Source organism: Neovison vison, chromosome 6 (genome assembly GCF_020171115.1).
Source record: "Neovison vison isolate M4711 chromosome 6, ASM_NN_V1, whole genome shotgun sequence".
In the NCBI taxonomy this organism is placed as follows: Eukaryota; Metazoa; Chordata; class Mammalia; order Carnivora; family Mustelidae; genus Neogale; species Neogale vison.
In genome coordinates, this window is record NC_058096.1 from 143704004 (window position 1) to 143724247 (window position 20244).

At 42.6% G+C, this 20244-nt stretch overlaps 1 protein-coding gene across 1 annotated transcript in view; it reads left to right on the plus strand.

Moving 5' to 3' along the window:
• KAT2B (lysine acetyltransferase 2B) overlaps positions 1-20244 on the plus strand; it is a 102786-nt gene that overhangs the window by 27195 nt on the left and 55347 nt on the right. Inside the window, exon 2 of the mRNA XM_044252535.1 lies at positions 5010-5136. Coding sequence (XP_044108470.1) covers positions 5010-5136 — 127 coding nt within the window. The remainder of the gene's footprint in view (positions 1-5009; positions 5137-20244) is intronic.

Sequence of the window (20244 nt, forward strand, 5' to 3'; positions counted from 1 at the left end):
TAACTTCTCTCTTTTCTCCTCTGTTACCCAGCTTCAGGAGAGTACCAGTGGTCTCAAATTCCATAAAAATGTTTTGGAGAAAGCAGGCACCTATATATTTAACTATACATGAGGTGAGGGGCAAGAAGTATGTTCCAAAGCGCACACATGCTGCTGTTCTTCAGAAATGGTCTGTTCTTCCCCCTCCTCTCATCCCATGTGAAGGATCCCTCGTCTGTATAAGCCTTCCTGACATGCTCCAATTAGTGTGTGAGTGTGTGTGTGTTTAAGATTCTATTTTTGGTAATCTCCACATCCAAGGTGGGGCTTGAATTCTCAACCCCGAGATCTTGAATCGCATGTTCCACCAACTGAGCCAGCCATGCATTCCAAGTGTGTGTGTTTTTTCATGGGTCCGTTCCTAGTAACCCTTGTTTTAGATCAGAGATGCTCAGCTTTGTCTACACACCAGCATCACCAGCTTAAGAAACATACTGATGCCTGGTATCTATCCACAAAGATTGTGAGTTAATTATTTTGCAGTCAGTTGTGGGTATCAGGCTTAATGGAGCTCCCCAGTAATCTTTTTTTTTTTTTTTCTCTAAAAGATTTTATTTATTTGACAGACAGAGATCACAAGTAGGCAGAGAGGCAGGCAGAGAGAGAGGAGGAAGCAGGCTCCCTGCTGAGCAGAGAGCCCGACGCGGGGCTCTATCCTAGGACTCCGGGATCATGACCTGAGCCGAAGGCAGAGGCTTTAACCCACTGAGCCACCCAGCCCCCCCCCCCCCAGTAATCTTAATATTAATTCCAATATGCCTCTAAGGTTGAGAACTGCTTAATAGACTGAGCAACCCAGGCACCCATAGATTTTTATTTCTGCAGAAATTTGTTGTGTCCGCGGTATCTGCTCCTATGATGGACATGTAGTAGGGGCTCAGTTAGTGTTTGCAGAATGAATAAATAGTGCGAGAGAGAGTAGGAAAGGTTCACATTCTGTCTATGCTTTTTCCTCTGCATTCTTTCCACCTTCTCTAAATACAGAGAAAAGACTCCCCGTTAGCACTGTCTTCTGCGGTAATACATTCCTAACACAGTGTTAGGTGAAAAGCTCTGGTATAAGCCCATGGATTTCAACCCCAAGCACGAGATGGAGAAATTTCTTACCTGTAGACTCAAACCTTTGAACCAAAAAGTGGTGTTTTGTTGAGGTTGATGGCTCTTGTAGAGGCCCGTGTAGAGGCCCACATACTTTTGGGTTGATTCAGAACGAGTTGGCTTCTCAAGCTTCCTTGGAAGGAGGAATTTCATCTCACTGGGTCATGGTCTCTCTGAGAATCTGGAGTTACAAATACTGGCTGTGGGTGGTGTTATTCTGGTCCATACAGAATTCCTCCCAATTGTCCTGCCTGCCCGTGGAAAACCTGCCAAAGGAGGAGACTTAGGCCGTGATTGCTGATGTGCCCAGATGGCAAAGGCCATCACGTTTGTCAGAAGCTAATGCGGCTACCTAGGTGAATGAGGACAGATTCCCAGATTACATAATTCCTTGGGGTTTTGAGCTGAATTTATTACCCACCTGACTCCTAGCCTTAAAGTTAATCTTGGGCCTTAGTAAGTATTGAAACTCTTAACTAGACAACTTGGCATCTTTTTGGTAATTCCAGGGGAATCTTGTGTTCTTTTGGTGGGCCTTGGTTAAGGTATTGGAGTTCTTTTCCATCTAGATATTAAAGAGATTTATAAATTCAGGAAAGTGTGAATAATTAATGTGCTTCCCTGTGTAACAGAATATGTATTTGATCCTGGAGTGGAGGTAAAAAATGAAAGGAAATAGGATGATTTGCTCCTGTAAGTTAGTGACAGAAAAATGAATGCCTCTGTGAGTAATGCCAAAGAAAAAGAGAAAGTGGGGAGGCTTTCTACACTAGGAAAGGAAAGAAAAAAAAATGAGTTTGAAAACATCTGGCTTTGTGTCTTTGTGTTCTCTTCCTATACCCGTTTCAAGCCCAGAGGATCCTGTTTGGGAAAGGAGAGACGACAGATCATGTAATCAAGCTGAAGTACTGCTAATTGCCTATGATACCTTGTAGGATTTCTCCTACTTCCAACTCAGCTCTTTCCTTTGCTCACTGTGCCCTATGCATGCTGGTCTTTGCTGTTTGTTGAGCGAGCCAACCACTCTTGACTCTGCCCTGCCTGTTCCCTTTGTCTGGGATGTTCTTCTACCATATATCTAATGGTTAACTCCCTCTGCTCCTTCAAGTCTTTGCTTTATTGCCACTTTCATAAAAAGGCCTACTTAAGGGACGCCTGGGTGGCTCAGTGGGTTAAAGCCTCTGCTTTCGGCTTGGGTCGTGATCCCAGGGTCTTGGGATCAAGCCCCGCATCAGGTTCTCTGCTCAGCAGGGAGCCTGCTTCCCCATCTCTCTCTTCCTGTCTCTCTGCCTACTTGTGATCTCTGTCTGTCAAATATAAAATCAAATAAAATCTTAAAAAAAGAAAAAGCCTACTTAAAATTTCAGATTCTGCCCTACCCTTCCCCAAGCCGCCTTTTCCCCATCACTTCTTTCTTTCCATAGTGCTGTCACTTTCTAATATACTGTATAATTTGTTAATTTGTGTTGTCTGTTTGCCTCATTCTCACTATCCCAAGGACAGGATCTTTATTCATTCCCTTTCCATACCTAGCAAAAGTACCTGGCACGGAGTAGCCCTTCAAGACATACTGTCGAATGAATGACTCAGTATGCATTGTAGTTCTTTGGCTTGGAAATTAGTTCTGCAAACTCAAAAGGTTTTGGGCCATTGCTGTTGCTCCTTCTAGGTTTGGTCTGCTGAATGTAATTAATTTGTTGGGACTATTATCATCATTTTTCCTTCTCTAGCCAAAGTCTTTTTTGGAAGGGGTGGGCAGTAGGATCAGACCAACTGCTCAGAAAAGCCAGAGGCTGTGTGAGACTCTTGAAGTAGATATTCCACTGCTAGGAGAGGAGTCCCCAAGGCGAGTGGTTTCCTCCATCCCTACAAAGACTATAGGCATTCATGTAAGTTCTCATGAGAGTCTTCAAAAACATGGCCCTTGAGAACTTTCTAATCTCTGAAGAAGTGGGTGGCTCCTTATAGGGAATTTCAAGTCCAGTTCAGCTTAATAACGAGCACTGTGGTTAACCTTCAGGTCCTGATGCCTTGGCCAAACAGAAGAGGGTCACTTGAGCTACTCATGGGGGGTTGTGCTACCAAGTTGCTGTTTTTGGTCTTGGCTTCTCTGTCCCCAGTGGGTTAACATGTGAGAAGCAGTCAGGTTGGGCTTGCCAACATTCATCGGGTCCAGCTTATCTTCAGAAGCGTAGGGAACTTATCTTTAGAAACACATTTTCCGTTCACCTTGGCCTTCTTGCCTTGTCAGCTATTTATTCTTTCTTTCCTTACTCTCTTAGATGTACACACACTTCAGAAATTGTCCCTGTCTTGGAGAATTTTCTGTATGAAGTTGAGGTAGCAGCCATTCTGTCATTTTCTACACATCCAACTTCTACCAGCTTCAGCCATCTGCTACAGGGTTTGGGGGTTTGAGGGCTTCAGGGGTGGGAAGCAGGGTGAAAAGACCTGTGATCAAAGATCTACCACAAAGCCCAAGCACAAAAGTCTGTGCGATTTGTTTTGTTAGAACAGTGCTATTCCGGAGAAGAAGAATGTGAACCGCATATGTAATTTTAAGTGTTCCAGTAGCCACATTTAAAAAGTAGAAAAGAAACCAGTCAAATGAATTTTCCTATTTTTTATTTAACTCTATGTATCTAAAATACTACATGTAACCAGTGTGAAACATGGGTCAAACAGGTAACCAATGTGAAAATAACGAATGAGAAGTTTTTACATTAGTCTTCTAAATCTGGTATATATTTTATACCTGCAGCGCATTTCAGATTGGACTAGCTATTTTTCTTTTTCTTTTTTTTTTTTTGAAGATTTTTATTTATCAGAGCATAAACGCAGGTAGAGTGGCAGGCAGAGGCAGAGAGAGAAACAGGCTCCCCGCTGAGCAAGGAGCCCAATGCAGGGCTCATGACCTGAGCCGAAGGCAGCGGCTTAACCAACTGAGCCACCCAGGTGTCCCAAGAACTAGCTATATTTCAAGGGCTCAAAGCCACCTGTGGCTACTGGCTACCATATTGGACATTTTACGCAGAAGGCTCTCCCCCACAGTCAGCTGTGTTCCATTTTATTTTTATGATTGAAAATTGTTGACATCTTTCTATCCTTGTCCTCAACTTTATACCCAACACTCCACAAAAAGGCTAAATCATAAATCGTATTCACTGATCTCAAAGATGGTAGGGAAATGTGAAGCGTAAGGAAGATTTCTTGTAAGTGTTGCTAAAATCATAAATACTGGTATTCTGGTACAAGGAACCGGAGAAGTATCAAGATGGAAACCCCTGACTGCACAGTGAGGCCCTCTCCATCATGTAGCTGGGAGCCTACAAAAGACTTGGAGGAGCTAGCAAATGTGGCCTCGAGATGGGTGTGTCCCTCCTCATTTCCTTGAGGTTGATAACTTCCTCAGTTTTGTGGATTTCCTTCCTGGTCCGTGGGGCAGAGTTGCAGCTGGAGCCTTCAAGTATGCAAGGCTCAGTCATGGCGGAGGCCCCGGACAGGTTCCAAGGATCTCTGGACAGTCTGGCTTGTTGCCTTGGCCAGCTTTATGGATGCGCTTTCTCAGAACTGACCACTTCATGGACATTTGCTTGGGGGCAGTGGTATCAAAGGGCATGCGTCTGCAGTCCGAGTGCAGTTCTCAATTCCAGCCAGCAGAAAGGAAACCAGCCAAGACATTAAAATCCAAAATGTCTAGATCAAACAGCCTCTTTGCCTTTTTCTATTTTTATTTTTTGTGCATATGTAGGAAATTTTGAAGTCAGGAATGGGGAGGGTAGCTGTCCTGTAACTAGTGGATATTGATCTCACGGAAAGCATGGAGTCCATTGCTGCCTGTTAAATAATTTTTATCTCTGTTCCTTTTTTAGGCCGAGGAGTCTTGTAAATGTAATGGCTGGAAAAATCCCAACCCTTCTCCTACTCCCCCCAGAGCTGACCTGCAGCAAATCATTGTCAGTCTAACAGAATCCTGCCGGAGCTGTAGCCATGCACTAGGTGAGTTCCTAAATATCTTCAAGGGAACTGTAAGGATATCACTGTTGCCTGAAAGTTCTAACTGAATTTCGTGGGTTAGCCATACTTGGATGCTGTTTGCCTCTGGGTAACAACGGAGTCTGTTTCGTCTCCGGAATTTGCGTGACAAGCCCTGTGCTGTTACCATTGCCTTCTTACCATCTCTTCCCGTTTTCCCCGGAGAGCTGGATTCGACTGGGGGATTGCCAGATGAGATGAAATGTGACAACTGAGCTAGCGGGTGGAAAGTGTGCCAGGTCCTGATTCATTCTGATCGGGGCCTGAGGGTCTTTGATCTCCAGGATAGAAAGCTTGACCAGCTGGTTTTTTGTCTAATTTTTACTACTACTACTACTACTACTGTTATTATTATTATTATTATTATTATTTTCTGATTGTCTGAACTTTCTGAAAGTGCTTCATTGTATCCTTGTATTCTTTAGTTTCCTGCTTCTGGTAGCTCGCTCTCTTCCTCAGGGTTGTGTTTGATGAATGTTTACTTGTGTTTTCCCTTTCAACCTTCTTATCTATCCCTGCAAGATAATCTTTGTCAGTTTGGCCAGATAGACTCTGCCAGAGTTACTCAACAGGACTGTGCTAATATGTTCTTGTTCTGATACGAGTTTTAAGTTAAAAATTTTTAAATTGTGTTTGGTTTGGGTAGATAAAAGTTAACGGTAGTTTTCCCTAGATATTCCGATTCATACAGGATCAGCTTGGGATATTCTACTTTTCCACCTTCAGTTACCCAGTCTCCCAAAGAACGTCTTTGTGTCCAGTTTACTGTCCAGGCTGCTCCTGGTAGAACATTTTTACTGAAGTGCTTACCCGCCCCCCCACCCCCGACCATTTCTAAGTTGGTGCCTTCTTTTGGATGTCCTCTTTCTTTCAGGCTGCTTGGTGATATCAAATAGTTCAGTGTCAGCCTTCAAGGTAGCATGGTGTCAGGCCGAGTCTGAAATTTTATTTTGTACTCAGCTGGAGGGTATTTCAGTACTCAGAGAATAGAAAAGTAGATCATGTGATCTTCCCAGGAAGTTACTGCACTGGACTAACCTTCTGAGAAAGGATAGAGAGAACCTTGATCTCACAGAAGAAATAAACACACCAATAATTACAGCATTGTAATAACTGGCATCTAAAATAATTTAAGTTTTGATTTTTGAAACAGCTGGTGCAAAGGAAGAATTCCAGAAGTCACAGAACACCTTTGCTTATAACCTACCTTTTTCACAATTGATCCCTGAGCCAGTGCCCTTTAGAATTTGCCTCAGGAAATATGATGCAATATGAAGCTGGCTCAGAAACTTCTTAAGCACTGGGCTCCAACTGTATTTGGTATTGATTGGGAAATCCGATTATCCTACATCAATTAACTTTTAAAAACAGAGTTCTCTTTCTTAGCTGAGCAGATTGTCTCCATTCTGAGCATGTAAACAGACATGAATGCCCAAAGGCAGAAATGGCCTTTTACAAAGAAAAGCCAACTTTGTTCTCCTTTACATTTCTTAGTAAGCTTTGAAAACAAAATACCCTTATTGGGTGATATATAATCAAGAATGGAAACAAAAAAAAAGTACATATCCTTTGACCTGGCAAATCTCAGCCAGAAATTTAACCTACCTATAAATTAAGATGTGCCCTCAAACTCAAAGAACAGTTAATTACAGCCACATTAATGACGTTAAAAAACTAGAAAAAACCTAAATACCCCAATGTAGGAGATAATTGCTTGAATTATGAAAATCTATATTATAAATTCAATATGGCTATTAAAAATGATATATTTCCCAATATGGAAAGGCATTCTTAACATACTATAAAATGAAAAAAGTAAGTCATAAAGCTGCTTAATTGGAAGTTTTATAATTTAGGACTAAATTAAGGCTCCGACAACCCAATTTCAGATCTTGGCTCTCCAACCAGTCACTGTCTGTTGGGGCATGTTTTCATCCGCCTGGAGCTCCATTTTCTCAGCCCTGAATCGAAGTTCATAGTATTTATCTCATAGAATTGTTGCGAGGCTTCAGCGAGATAAAACTTATAAAAACTTTAGAACAGTACCTGGCAAATTATGATGCATTACTCTTAGCTCTTTTTGTTAATAGTAGTGTTCCCATTACTGCCAGAGTTCTTTTGCTTCAGCCGACAGATAGGCATTCTGCCCAGCTTAAGTAGGAAAACAGTGTTTATAAAAAGGTACCGGGAGCTCCCAGAAGCTGAAAACAATGGGAAACGCAGTTTCAGTTTGGTCCAGGGAATCTCAGAAGCATAAATTTGGGGCCTTCTGTCCAGGACACCCTGACTGGGTGAGGTCCATCGGCCCCTGTCCCTGTGAGTATTCCATCCCTAGAGGATGGGATCTGATTGGTGTAGCATCTGTCACGTGCCCAACCCTCGCTGCACCCTTAGGGAACTGAATGGAAGGTGGTCATTCCCACGTAGGCAAGCTGACTTAAGAACAGCATTGTATGTATGGGGGCGCCTGGGTGGCTCAGTGGGTTAAGCGTCTGCCTTCCGCTCAGGTCATGATCCCAGGCTCCTGAGATCCAGCCCTGCATCGGGCTCTCTGCTCAGTGGGGAACCTGCTTCTCCCTTTCTCTGTCTCTGCCTGCCTTTCCGCCTACTTGTGCTGTCTGTCTGTCAAATAAATAAATAAAATCTTAGAAAAGAAAAAAAAAAAAAAAAGAACAGCATCATGAGTACAATCTCATTTTATCAGTTTAGAAAATATGACATATATTTTAATATGTACTAATAAGAGCAGCTCTGGTGGGATCATTGTTGAGTTGCTGACAGTGCTTTTTCTCAGGGTATTGAGGTTTATAGGTGTTTTAAAAATATTTTTCTCCCTCTCCTTCCCTCCCATCCCTTTTCAGTCTGCTTTCTTAAAATTGAAATGTCTGTGCATTTTCAAGCTCTTGAAATTATTGGCAGAATGCCATAGTTTATCGGGGCTGTAGAAAACCTTTTTCGGAGGTTATGCTTCCTCTCAACCACACCCCTACACCTTAAAAAAAACTTTTAATATGGAAAAGCTCCAACATATGTAAAGTTAGAAAGAATAGTTTAATAGGTGCCTTGTACTCATCACACAGCTTTAATTATTAAAATTTGCCAACATCTACAGCGCCTGGGTGGGTCAGTGGGTCAAGAATCTGACTCTTGTTTGGCTCAGGTCATGATCTCAGGGTCTCGGGATCAAGCACTGACTCAGGTTCTGTGCTCAGCTCTCTGTGCCAAGAGAGTCTGCTTCAGATCCTTTCTCTCCCTCTACCTCCACTCCCCCTTGCTTGCTTGCTTGAGCCCTCTGTCTCTCAAACAAACAAACAAATAAACTAATTAACTAACTGACTTTATTTATTTATTTTTTGACTTTGTTGCAACTAACTAACTTTAAATAAAACTTTGCCAGTTTCCCTCCCCTCACTTTTTTTTTGGCCAGAGTATTTAAATCAGGTTTCATACATATTGTCCTATTTGTGCAGATTACTTCTTTTTTTTTTTTTTAAAAGATTTTTATTTATTTATTTGATAGAGAGAGATCACAAGTAGGCAGAGAGGCAGGCAGAGAGAGAGGGGAAAGCAGGCTCCCTGCTGAGCGGAGAGCCCGATGTGGGGCTTGATCCCAGGACCCTGAGATCATGACCCGAGCTGAAGGCAGAGGCTTAAACCACTGAGCCACCCAGGTGCCCCATGTGCAGATTACTTCTTAAATATTACCAGCGAAGTAGAGATTAGGGTATAGGGAATTCTGTTAGGCTTCACGCAGGTCTGCATCCTAGGATGCATTTAAATTTGCATACACTGTCCTGATTCCCAGTCACTCTGCTGGATATGAATTCTGTCTCCAGTGATCATGCACATGGGTCAACCTGGAACATTTCTGTCCTCACCAACACATAACCTTCAAGCTTCTCGACTGAGACCATGTCTGTTCTGTAGCTTCGCTGTTGGGTACCCATTTCAGCTGTACATTTTCTCTTGACAGTGAGTTCTGGTTTCTTGTGCTCTCCTGAAGGTTAACTTCCATCCCAGGTGTCCTTGGCCTGCCATCATTGGCTGCTACTCTGTGTCTTCTGGGTATAAAACATTCAGTTTTATATTTTATAAATTAGGAATTAGGAAGCAAGAAATGTAGGCTGGGCTCAGCGGTTTACCAGTCTCTTAACTTCTTTGCAGTTTGCTCTCTTCATCTACAGAGTGAAATGGTTAGTCTAGATTCATGCTGTCCAGTGTTATAGCCACTCGCTACATGAGCTAATGAGCACTTGAAAGATAGCTGTAAGTTGAGCTGTAAGTATAAAATACCTATCAGATTCTGAAAGCTCAGTATGAAGAAAAGGGATCTATCTCATTAATATTATTACATGTTGAAATGATATTTTAGGTATACTGAGTTAATGAAATATATTATTAAAATTAATTTCACCCATTTCTTTTTTCAGTGTTGCTAATGGATGACTTAAAATGACACATATGGCTCACATTATATTTCCTTTCGTTAGTGCTGGCCTAGAGCTTTCTGGTCCCCTCTCTGAAATTGTTTCTTATTTGGGATTGGTACAGTAAGGTTCAGTTTACAGAAATTCAACAAAGGGTCCTAACACAACACTTCAGTGGCCCAAACATTTCTCCTTATTTTAGTATTAATAAAAATTCCTTATTTGGGAACCACTTTATTTATTTATTTACTTATTTATTTTAACTTTTTATTTTTTATAAACATATATTTTTATCCCCAGGGGTACAGGTCTGTGAATTGCCAGGTTTACACACTTCACAGCACTCACCAAAGCACATACCCTCCCCAATGTCCATAACCCTACCCCCCTTCTCCCAACCCCCCTCCTCCCAGCAACCCTCAGTTTGTTTTGTGAGATTAAGAGTCACTTATGGTTTGACTCCCTCCCAATGCCATCTTGTTTCATTGATTCTTCTCCTACCCACTTAACCCCCCATGTTGCATCACCACTTCCTCATATCAGGGAGATCATATGATAGTTGTCTTTCTCTGCTTGACTTATTTCGCTAAGCATGATACGCTCTAGTTCCATCCATGTCGTCGCAAATGGCAAGATTTCATTTCTTTTGATGGCTGCATAGTATTCCATTGTGTATATATACCACATCTTCTTTATCCATTCATCTGTTGATGGACATCTAGGTTCTTTCCATAGTTTGGCTATTGTGGACATTGCTGCTATAAACATTCGGGTGCACGTGCCCCTTCGGATCACTACGTTTGTATCTTTAGGGTAAATACCCAATAGTGCAATTGCTGGGTCATAGGGCAGTTCTATTTTCAACATTTTGAGGAACCTCCATGCTGTTTTCCAGAGTGGTTGCACCAGCTTGCATTCCCACCAACAGTGTAGGAGGGTTCCCCTTTCTCCGCATCCTCGCCAGCATCTGTCATTTCCTGACTTGTTGATTTTAGCCATTCTGACTGGTGTGAGGTAGTATCTCATTGTGGTTTTGATTTGTATTTCCCTGAATGGGAACTACTTATTTAAATAACAATCTGGTTCTGTGATCTGGAAGGAGGAAATGCCATTGTGATCAAATCACTATTGGAATTTTTGTTGTCATTTTGGAGTCCATTATTCTGTAACAATTCACCCCTGATTGGGAACTACTTATTTAAATAACAATCTGGTTCTATGATCTGGAAGGAGGAAACGCAATCACTATTGGAATTTTTGTTGTCATTTTGGAGTCCATTATTCTGAACTATGCCAGGACATACTGATTATTAAATTTGACTAGTGATAGTTCTTTGCAGTTGTATATGGGAGGTTTTTTTTTTTTTTTTTAAGATTTTCTTTTTTTTGACAGAGAGAGAGAGATCATAAGTAGGCAGAGAGGCAGGAAGAGAGAGGGGGAAGCAGGCTCCCTGCTGAGCAGAGAGCCCAACACAGGACTTGATCCTTGGACCCTGACTGAGATCATGACCTGAGCTGAAGGCAGAGGCTTAACCCACTGAGCTACCCAGGCACCCCAGTTTTGGTTTTTTTTTTTTTTTTTTTTTTTTTCAGTGCCATCACTTTTTCTGATAAACATAGATGCATAAACATGGGTCATGTAGACACTTATATTTAAACATTGCGATGGTAGAAATTGACAGGTGCCTCCCCCCCCACCACAACCCCTGCCCTGTGGTTATGTCTGCTTACCTGCTTATTTACAGTAGGAACTTTCTAAGGCAAGTAAAGACTACCATGGACCAATTACAGTAGAGCTTACTTTCTTGACTAGGAGTAGGTATGAGGGGACTACGAGTGTTTTTCTCATGGACTGTTTCAAACATTTAAATCATAAGTAAGTCATTTTCTTTAGCTTTACCCATTTTCATAGACCTCTACCACTTAATCACTCCTAGTTCCCATTTATATTTGTACTGTGCAGATGCCGAGTGATATAAATAGGGGGCCTGGCACAGCCATCCGAGTCAAGTCATCGTATTTCTCTTGGCTGGGTGTCCTCTGTTTTTGTTTGTTTGTTTGTTTGTTTGTTTTAAAGATTTTTTTTTTTTTAAAGATTTTATTTTTAAGTAATCTCTACACCCAACATGGGGCTTGAACCTACAACCCTAAGATCAAAAGTTGCACGCTCTATCAGCTGAGCCCGCCGGCTGTCCCTGTTTTCACTAATTCCATCTTTTACACATGGGGTTTAAAGTTGTCAGGAGCTGTGAGTCTGGGACAGCAGGAGTTAAGTGGGTAAATCTGGTAATGTTTGTCCTCCTCCACTTGATGTGAGTTACTTTTCCCTCCCTCCCTGGGGCATGAAGGCCTGTTGACTTTCTCTCCGTATGCCTCCTTCCAGCCCTGCCTGAATTCAGGTCTCTTCTCTGTGTTCTTTGGTTGTATATGCAGCAGCACCTGGAGTCCCCAGTTCCATCCTTGTGCACCTGGCTTCCCAAGAAAGTAGTGATCCAGTCTGATCTAAACATTCTCCCGTTTAGCCCCTCTGAGCCTCCCTCCCACTCTCTTCCGGATGACGTCCAGCTTTGGCTGAGCCTGCAGGATTGTTCTGGCCTCTACTGTCTGGCCTTTCCCCCAACCATCTATGCTGCATTTTGGCCACCAGGCTGCTCTTTGTTCTTGGCATGTTCTTTGCCCTTTCTCCCACCTCTGCTGTAGACCTGGAGGCTCACACCACCTGCCCAGCATTTCCTTCATTCTCCAGGGGAAGGCTTCTCACCTCCAAGGTTTGACTTGTCTAGAGCCTGGTAGAGAGAATAAAGGTTTTCTTGGGGCTGCATTGCAGTGTTTGTTCCTTGCATCACTATAATTATTTATAATTATATATATAAGATATATAATAAATGATTATATAATCTGTAATTATATATAATTTATAATAATTTATTGTAGGTTTTCTGTAGGAGACTAAGGTTAAGGACTGACTTTTTCTCTAGTTCCTAATCTGGTCTGTTTCTTGGGCATAATTTGGCTTATTCCTTCATTGATAAACACTGAATTCAGGAGTACTAAAAAGATACTGGTTGCATTTATTTGCAGGGGGGCTCTCACAGTTTGTAGTTTGTGCCTGCACTGTGCATAACAGTAGCCACTAGTCTCTTGTGACCGCTGAGCTCTTGAACTGTGGCGTGAATTGATACGCACCGCAAGTGTAAAACGCACGCTGGTTTTGTACAGTGACAAAAGAATGTACACTAGTAATAATTTTGTACATTGAGTTCATGTTGAAATGAAAAATCTGGTGTGAAGTTAAATAAAATGTATTACTAAAATTTCACCTATTTTACCTTTCTAAAAGTGGCTGCTAGAATATATATATGTACATTTGTGGCTTGTATTCTATTTCTGCTGGACTGAACTCATCTAAAGGGCTCTTAATTTTTAACTTCTCTTTTTCTCCATCCAGATCTGAGATTTCAAAAGAGGAAACCACTTTTAAGTGATAAACTTTGGCACTTTAGTCAATTCAGAAGATTTCATTGAAGGAATTTGTTTTACCTCTTTTAGCTTTGACCTCAAATTCCCATGAGCACCAAATGTGTTTGAACAGCTTACAGGGGCTGCGGATGCCATGCTGTTTGCTTTCTTTCCAGTCCAGAGGAGCAGAGACATGGTAGCAGCCTGCCCAGCTGCTGCCTGTTCACAGTGCAGGGCATGTGAGGACTGGCAGGCTGTCCTCAAGAGAAGTGCAGGCCAGTGATCCACAGGGCCAGAGTCGAGAGAAGGTCCCAGCATATGGTGACAGTGTGCTTCCTGTTCCCAGCAAGGCAACAGCTGCACCGTGATCCTTGGCAGCAGGCGTTTGGCAGGTCTCCCTGGGGCACCCTGGGCCTTTGTAAGTCTGGCACAGCGCTGAGAGGTGCCAAGGTACATCCTCCTGGAGCGAGAGAAAGAGAGCAGAGCCTCCCACAGTCTTCTGGCTCCCACCTTCCCCTTGCTTCCCTCCGCTCCCTACACACGGGAGATACTGGGCAAAGCCATGGGTGACGGGAAAGAGTGAGCTTTTCCCACAAGTCACAGGGGTTGGCCAGCTTGGGGTAATGCTATCCATGTTTTGTACCATACTCTCAGAAGACTATTTGAAATGAAAGTAGGGTTCTTTCTATTTGATTATTCAGTTCCAGGTGGATGAAAGATTTAAAAAAAAAAAAAAAAAACTTAGAGAAAAGTCACGAGAAAAGTAACAAAGGACCTCTCCAAAGCAAAATCCCATTTTGCTCACATTTACCTGTTGGTAGCATTATGCCCTATTGGCTTTGTTTTTTTTTTTAACTATGTGTGTGTGTAGATCTATATATATATATATTTTTCCTGGATCGTATGAACTTATGTTGCATATACATCATATAGCCTTTTCCCCCTACATACATTATATATTTCCTAAAATCAAAGATATTCTTTTACCTAACCTTAGTTCAGTTACCAGCTTAAGTAAATTTTAGCATTTATGTCATATTTTAATGTACTGTTTGTATTCTTTTATCAGTTGGCCCAAAAATGTTCTTTATAGCATATTTTCCTTCACAGTTAAGCATCCAGTCTAGAATCACATGTGTAGTTAGTTGTCATGTGAAGGAAAACAGTTTGTCTACTCATACTCAAAATCTTTCCAGAATACTTCTGGCGCCAAGTATGTGGGGTTTTACACACGAGCAATTCTCCAGCTCTCCAGTGGACAGCTGGAGGGTATCTTGCAAATTCTAACTCACTTCTACACTGCCTTTAGTTAGTGCAGACCCCACAGGTTAAAGGCTTAATCCCTCTCCTTCCTTCACTTCCGATGCCAGTTGCAAGTCCCAGTTTTACCTGTGCTTCTGACCAACTGGATGTAAACTGGGAGATTCTGACGACCCCTTCCTGGGGTTGGATAATTTTCTAGAGCAGCTCACAGAACTCAGGAAGAAGGTTTGCTTATTTGATTACTGGTTTATCATAAAGAGATGCCCAGAGCAAGGCAGGGGGAAAGGAGCATGAAGTTCTAAGCACACCACTCTCCCAGCACCTTTCTGCAAATACCCTTTGGAAGTTCTCCAGACTCTTTCTGTTAGGGTTTGATGGAGACCACATTATGTAGGCATGATTGATTGCATCTTTGACTATTAGCGATTAATTCAGCCTCCAGACCACTTCCTATCCCCACCATATAGATAGGAAAAGTGGGGCTGAAAATTCCAACCCTTAGTGACCTCTTTTTTTTTTCCTTAGTGACTTCTTTGATTTCCCTGGCAAACAGCCCCCATCCTTCAGGGACTTTAAAAGGTCATTAACATAAACTCAGGTGTGGTTGCAAGGGACTTGTTATGAATAACAAAAGACTCTTCTTTCACGTTATTGCTCTCATAACTTCCGAAATTCTGAGGGTTTTAGAAACCCAGTGCCAGGAAAAAAAAAAAAAAAAAAAAAAAAGCACTGTGCCATGAACAAAAACCAAATATGTATTTCTTTATAAGTTGCAGTATCACAACAGGTCCTTTTAGTTTCCTTTTATCTGGAGCCGTTCCTCAGCTTTTTTTCTGTTTTGCTTTGTTTTGTTTTGTTTTTGGTCTTTTGTGACCTAGACATTTTGGTGGAGGAATGTTTTAAGTTTTAAAAACAAACCTGTTAGAGAGCTAGGAGAAAATACATTTTTTGTCCTCGTCTGTTCAAGAAGGGAGGACCTTTGCAAGCAAGACCTTAAAGAAATGCCAAGCATAGATTTGACTTTATGAAAAATTTAGAATTCCTTTACAGCCTACCCAAACGCCCAACAAAATCCAGGAGCATTTACAGTGAATAGGACAGACTTAAAGCTCTTTCGAGGCAATAAGAAAAAGACTAACATCCTAAAATACAGGCAGGGGATCTGAAAGTGGTGCCCAAAAGAACAAATACAGATGGCCAGTAACCTGAAAAACAACCCCTCCAAGGGCATTCCAGTGAATGCAAATCAGAAGAGCGGGGACTCATTAATTTTCAAGATTGATTCAATTACTGAGAATGATTCTTCACTGTAGGCAAGAGTGGGGGAAGGCACTTTCTCTCAGACGGTTGGTAGAGTGTACATTGATGGGAACTTCTCTGGTGGAGGAAGGTAAACCAAGCAGTAGATCTAAGAGCTTGCTTGCTTTATTTATTTATTTAAAAGGTTGGTTTTGTTTTTTGAAAGATTTTATTTATTTATTTATTTGACACACACAGAGAGGTCACAAGCAGAGAGGCAGGCAGAGAAAGAGGGGGATGCAGGCTCCCCGCTGAGCAGAGAGCCCGATGTGGGGCTTGATCCCAGGACCCCCAGGATCATGACCTGAGCCAAAGGCAGAGGCTTAATCCAGTGAGCCACCCAGGTGCCCCTAAATCGTGTTACAAGTTCTGTGGCAGATGAACTGCTGTAGATTTGTGCATTATAGGTGACAGATTTTGAGTTTTTTTTTTTTTTAATTTTTTATTTATCAGAGAGAGAGAGAGGGGGAGAGAGCGAGCACAGGCAGACAGAGAGGCAGGCAGAGGCAGAGGGAGAAGCAGGCTCCCCGCTGAGCAAGGAGCCCGATGTGGGACTCGATCCCAGGACACCAGGATCATGACCTGAGCCGAAGGCAGCTGCTTAACCAACTGAGCCACCCAGGTGTCCCAGATTTTGAGTTTTTATCTTATAGTTTTTAGTTACTCCAACTACATGAGAGAGGCCTGTTCTTTAGGAAAATAAGTTTTAGATCATTGAAGGTAACCTATTAGCATCAAAAAGGCTTCTTTAGAAAAGATTAAAAGAAGGGTTTCTTTCCGTGAGGAGTGACCCTTTTTAGTTAAAAATGAGTTACCGGTACAATAGCTAGTTTAGCTTGGTAGTTAGAGTGAGGTGCTCCTGGGTGTTTGCATGGGTTAGGGGTGATTATGGGCTTCTGAGGAAGTCCTGTCTGTTTCTGGTCAGCAGGTCCAGAGACTCCGTGTTTGGATTTGGTGGAAGTGGGCTCATTTGTAGAAAATGGTGTTCTAGGAAGAGTACCCTGGGCTCAGAGAACACAGTCTGGGGGTTTCGGTACTCTGGGCTTGAGATCCCAGTGACCGGCAAGGTAGGAATAGGGAAGAATGGTGACTCTGGGAGCCAGTGAGGAAGCTTCCTGGAATCTGGTGACTGGGAATACGCAGGAGGTAAAGGACAACAAAGGAATGGATGACAGGCTGCCTCTCACAGGCAGGGCTGGCAAGAGGGAATTGCCATCTTGAGGAGGGCCATGAGGATTTTGACCCGAGGGTGAAGTTTCCCTTGATGGTGGCACACTGATGCTGAACTGGGGAGGTTGTGAGGTAGTTGGTGGTGTGGATGTGATGAGAGGAGCTCATCCCAGAGAGAGCTGACAGCTAGATACAGAGACTGGAAAAGGGGTCTCGGTCAGAAGGGGCCCATAGGTGGAGAGTGTGAGCACACAGCAGGTCCATACAGTGAAGTATTTATACAGTGCAGACGGGACTGTCCTTGTCTAGCTTTCTTGTTCCAGGGAAGCTTCTCTTTCCTAGCAACTTGTCCAAACCTCCTGGCTTGTTGTTGTTTGTTTTTTGGTTTTGTTCTCTCCCTCTTCTCAAGGGGATGAACCACCCCTCTACTTATATCTGTCTTCCCCCATCCCATTGTTTATTCAAGGAAGCTTAACCCTTTTCATACAGTAGTATCCTTCTGCCTCAGTATACCCCCTTGTACCTCAGACGCCCCTTTCTTTTATTCTCAGAGGAAGAGATACCTACACTCTTGTGCTGCAGAGGTTAACCCCGTTTGTCCAGTTCCGCCTTTCCCTCCCTCCTTCTGGGAAACTGGATGTTCTGTTTGCCCCCGGTCTCCAGCTCCGTAGTTCTTTGTGCTTTGGCTTACACACCGCTTTGAGGAGAAATCACAGACTTCATTATACAGAGAATCAGAAGGAAATGAACTTCCTCAGGTCACACTTCTTAGGCATTTTAATGTTTATCTAGTCTGCTTTTCAGAATATGCTGGAAGATGTTTACACACAATGCTTTCCAAACTGTGGAACACCCCCCACCACAAGAGGAGGGGATGTCCCCCGCAACTTCTCCTTCTGAAAAATGGGCATTTCTAGCTTTGTTTTAACCAGAATAGCTCTTTCTAGTTCTGATTAAGAATTCATTTGGGTTAAGTGTTTTGTGACTTAAAGAAAATCAACTACTGGTTCAAATAATAAATCATGGGGGCACCTTGGTGGCTCAGTCGTTGGGTGTCTGCCTTTGGCTTGGGTCATGATCCCAGGGTCTGGGATTGAGCCCAGCGTTGGGCTCCCTGATCAGCAGGAAGCCTGCTTCTTCCTCTCCCACTCCCCCCGCTCGTGTTCCCTCTCTCAGTGTGTGTCTATCAAATAAATAAATAAAAGGTTTAAAAAATAAATAAATACATCATTGCTTGTACTTCCATGAGTTAGACTCACTTACATTAGCACCTTAGTTACACTGTTTTATACTAGGGTGAATCTGAAGGAATTGATGTTATATATATTTTTAAAAGATTTTATTTATTTATTTGACAGAGGCGCAGCAAGAGAGGGAACCCATGTAGGGGGAGTGGGAGAGGGAGAAGCTGGCTCCCTGCTGAGCAGGGAACAGAATGCAGGACTCTGGGATCAGGATCTGAGCCAAAGGCAGACTCTTAAACTTAACTGACTTGAGCCACGCAGGGACCCTGAATTGATGTTATATTGTGAACTGATTGCTTTCATGGCTTATCACTGAAAAGCAATTAAACATTACAAGGCAAAAATAGTCTTCAGTAAAATTATTTCTGTAAATAACTGACATAAAAATTTTGACCTAGTTGTCTCCAGAATGAGGCTCGTGTCCCAAAGGCTTCACACTGACCTCAAGGAAAATTTTGCAGACTTAAAAAAAAAAAAGAAAAAAAGGATGACCCGTGCAAACACTCTACCTAGAAGGAAGTCTAATTTGGGGCCTCTTTTAGAAAATGTTGAAGTCACATATTGGATAGCCAAATAGAAAGGAATAGATTTGCATTTTATTTTTTCACATGCACACCCATATATATATTTGTAGTTTTCCCATGATATGTTACTTGGGTTCTGAGAGACATTTTAGTCAGTTACTCTATTTCTGTTTGGTGATTGTAACAATATAGTGTTGATGTTTTCACATTTAGATGTATGTACTAGATTTATTCCACAATATCTAAGGCAGACAGATCACCAAATTTCCTTTCTTTCCTCTTGTCTTTTAAAAATGCATGTAGAGGGGCCTCTTGGTGGCTTAGTTGGTTAAGTGTTTGCCTTCGGCTCAGTTCATGATCCCAGAGTTGTGGAATCGAGCCCCACGTTGGGCTCCCTACTCAATGGAGAGCCTGCTTCTCCTTCTCCCTCTGCCTGCTGCTAAGCCTACTTGTGCACTCTCTCTCTCTTTCACAAATAAATAAAATCTTTAAATAAAATGCATATAGTTATGTGCACATGATGCCCATCACCAATATCCCATGACCTTGGGCCCATCACTCTGCCTTTCCATTTTTATGCACAAAGAAGGGAATGAAAAAGGGGTGGCTTCTACCCCCCTTATTCTGAGTTCTTTAACCTGGCTTCCTTGTGGACATTTACAAGTCCTAACCTCTTAGTATCCAAATTAAGTATCCTAATTAAGTATCCTTAATCCTCTTGACTCTGAAAATGGTTTTGATCGGGTATTTTATTTTTTATTATTTTTTAAATTTCTTTTTTATTTATTTGACAGAGAGAGAGAGAGAGTGCGCAAGTAGGCAGAGAGGCAGGCAGAGAGAGAGAGGGAAGCAGGCTCACTGCTGAGCAGAGAGCCCAGTGTGGGGGCTTGATCCCAGACCCTGAGATCATGACCTGAGCGGAAGGCAGAGGCTTAACCCCCTGAGCCACCCAGGCACCCTTGATTGGGTATTTTAGTTTATACTCCCTCAAAAACAGATTCCAAGACAAGGATTTGAATATAAGAAGTTTATTGGTGAGGGGGAGGCACCTGGGTGGCTCAGTGGGTTAAAGCCTCTGCCTTCAGCTCAGGTCATGATCTTAGGGTCCTGGGATTGAGCCCCGCATCAGGCTCTCTGCTCAGCAGGGAGCCTGCCTCCCCCCAACTCTTTCTCTCTCTGCCCGCCTCTCTGCCTATTTGTGATTTTTCCATCAAATAAATAAATAAAAATAAAAATAAAAATAAGTTTATTTGACATGAAGCTAAGGGAGTAGAAAAGTGAAATAAGGCAGAAAAAGTGGCCAATAAAGGGTGAATTATTGAGCCAGCTCCCACCTTGGGCAGCTGCTACTTAGTTTTGTTGGGGGTGGGTATTTAGGAGCCAGTTATTCAAACTGGGGAATGAGGGATCTGGTTTTTTTTGTTTTTTGTTTTTAAAGATTTTATTTATTTATTTGACAGAGATCACAAATAGGCAGAGAGGGAGGCAGGGTGGGGGCGGGGGGGGGGAGGAAGCAGGCTCCCTGATGAGCTGAGAGCCTGATGCAGGGCTCAATCCCAGGACCCTGAGACCATGACCCAAGCTGAAGGCAGAGGCTGAACCCACTGTGTCCCCAGGCATACCTGGGGTTTTTATTTGTAGGCTAATGTCTTAGTTTTGGGTTGAAGGCTGCTCTTAAGGGGCAGG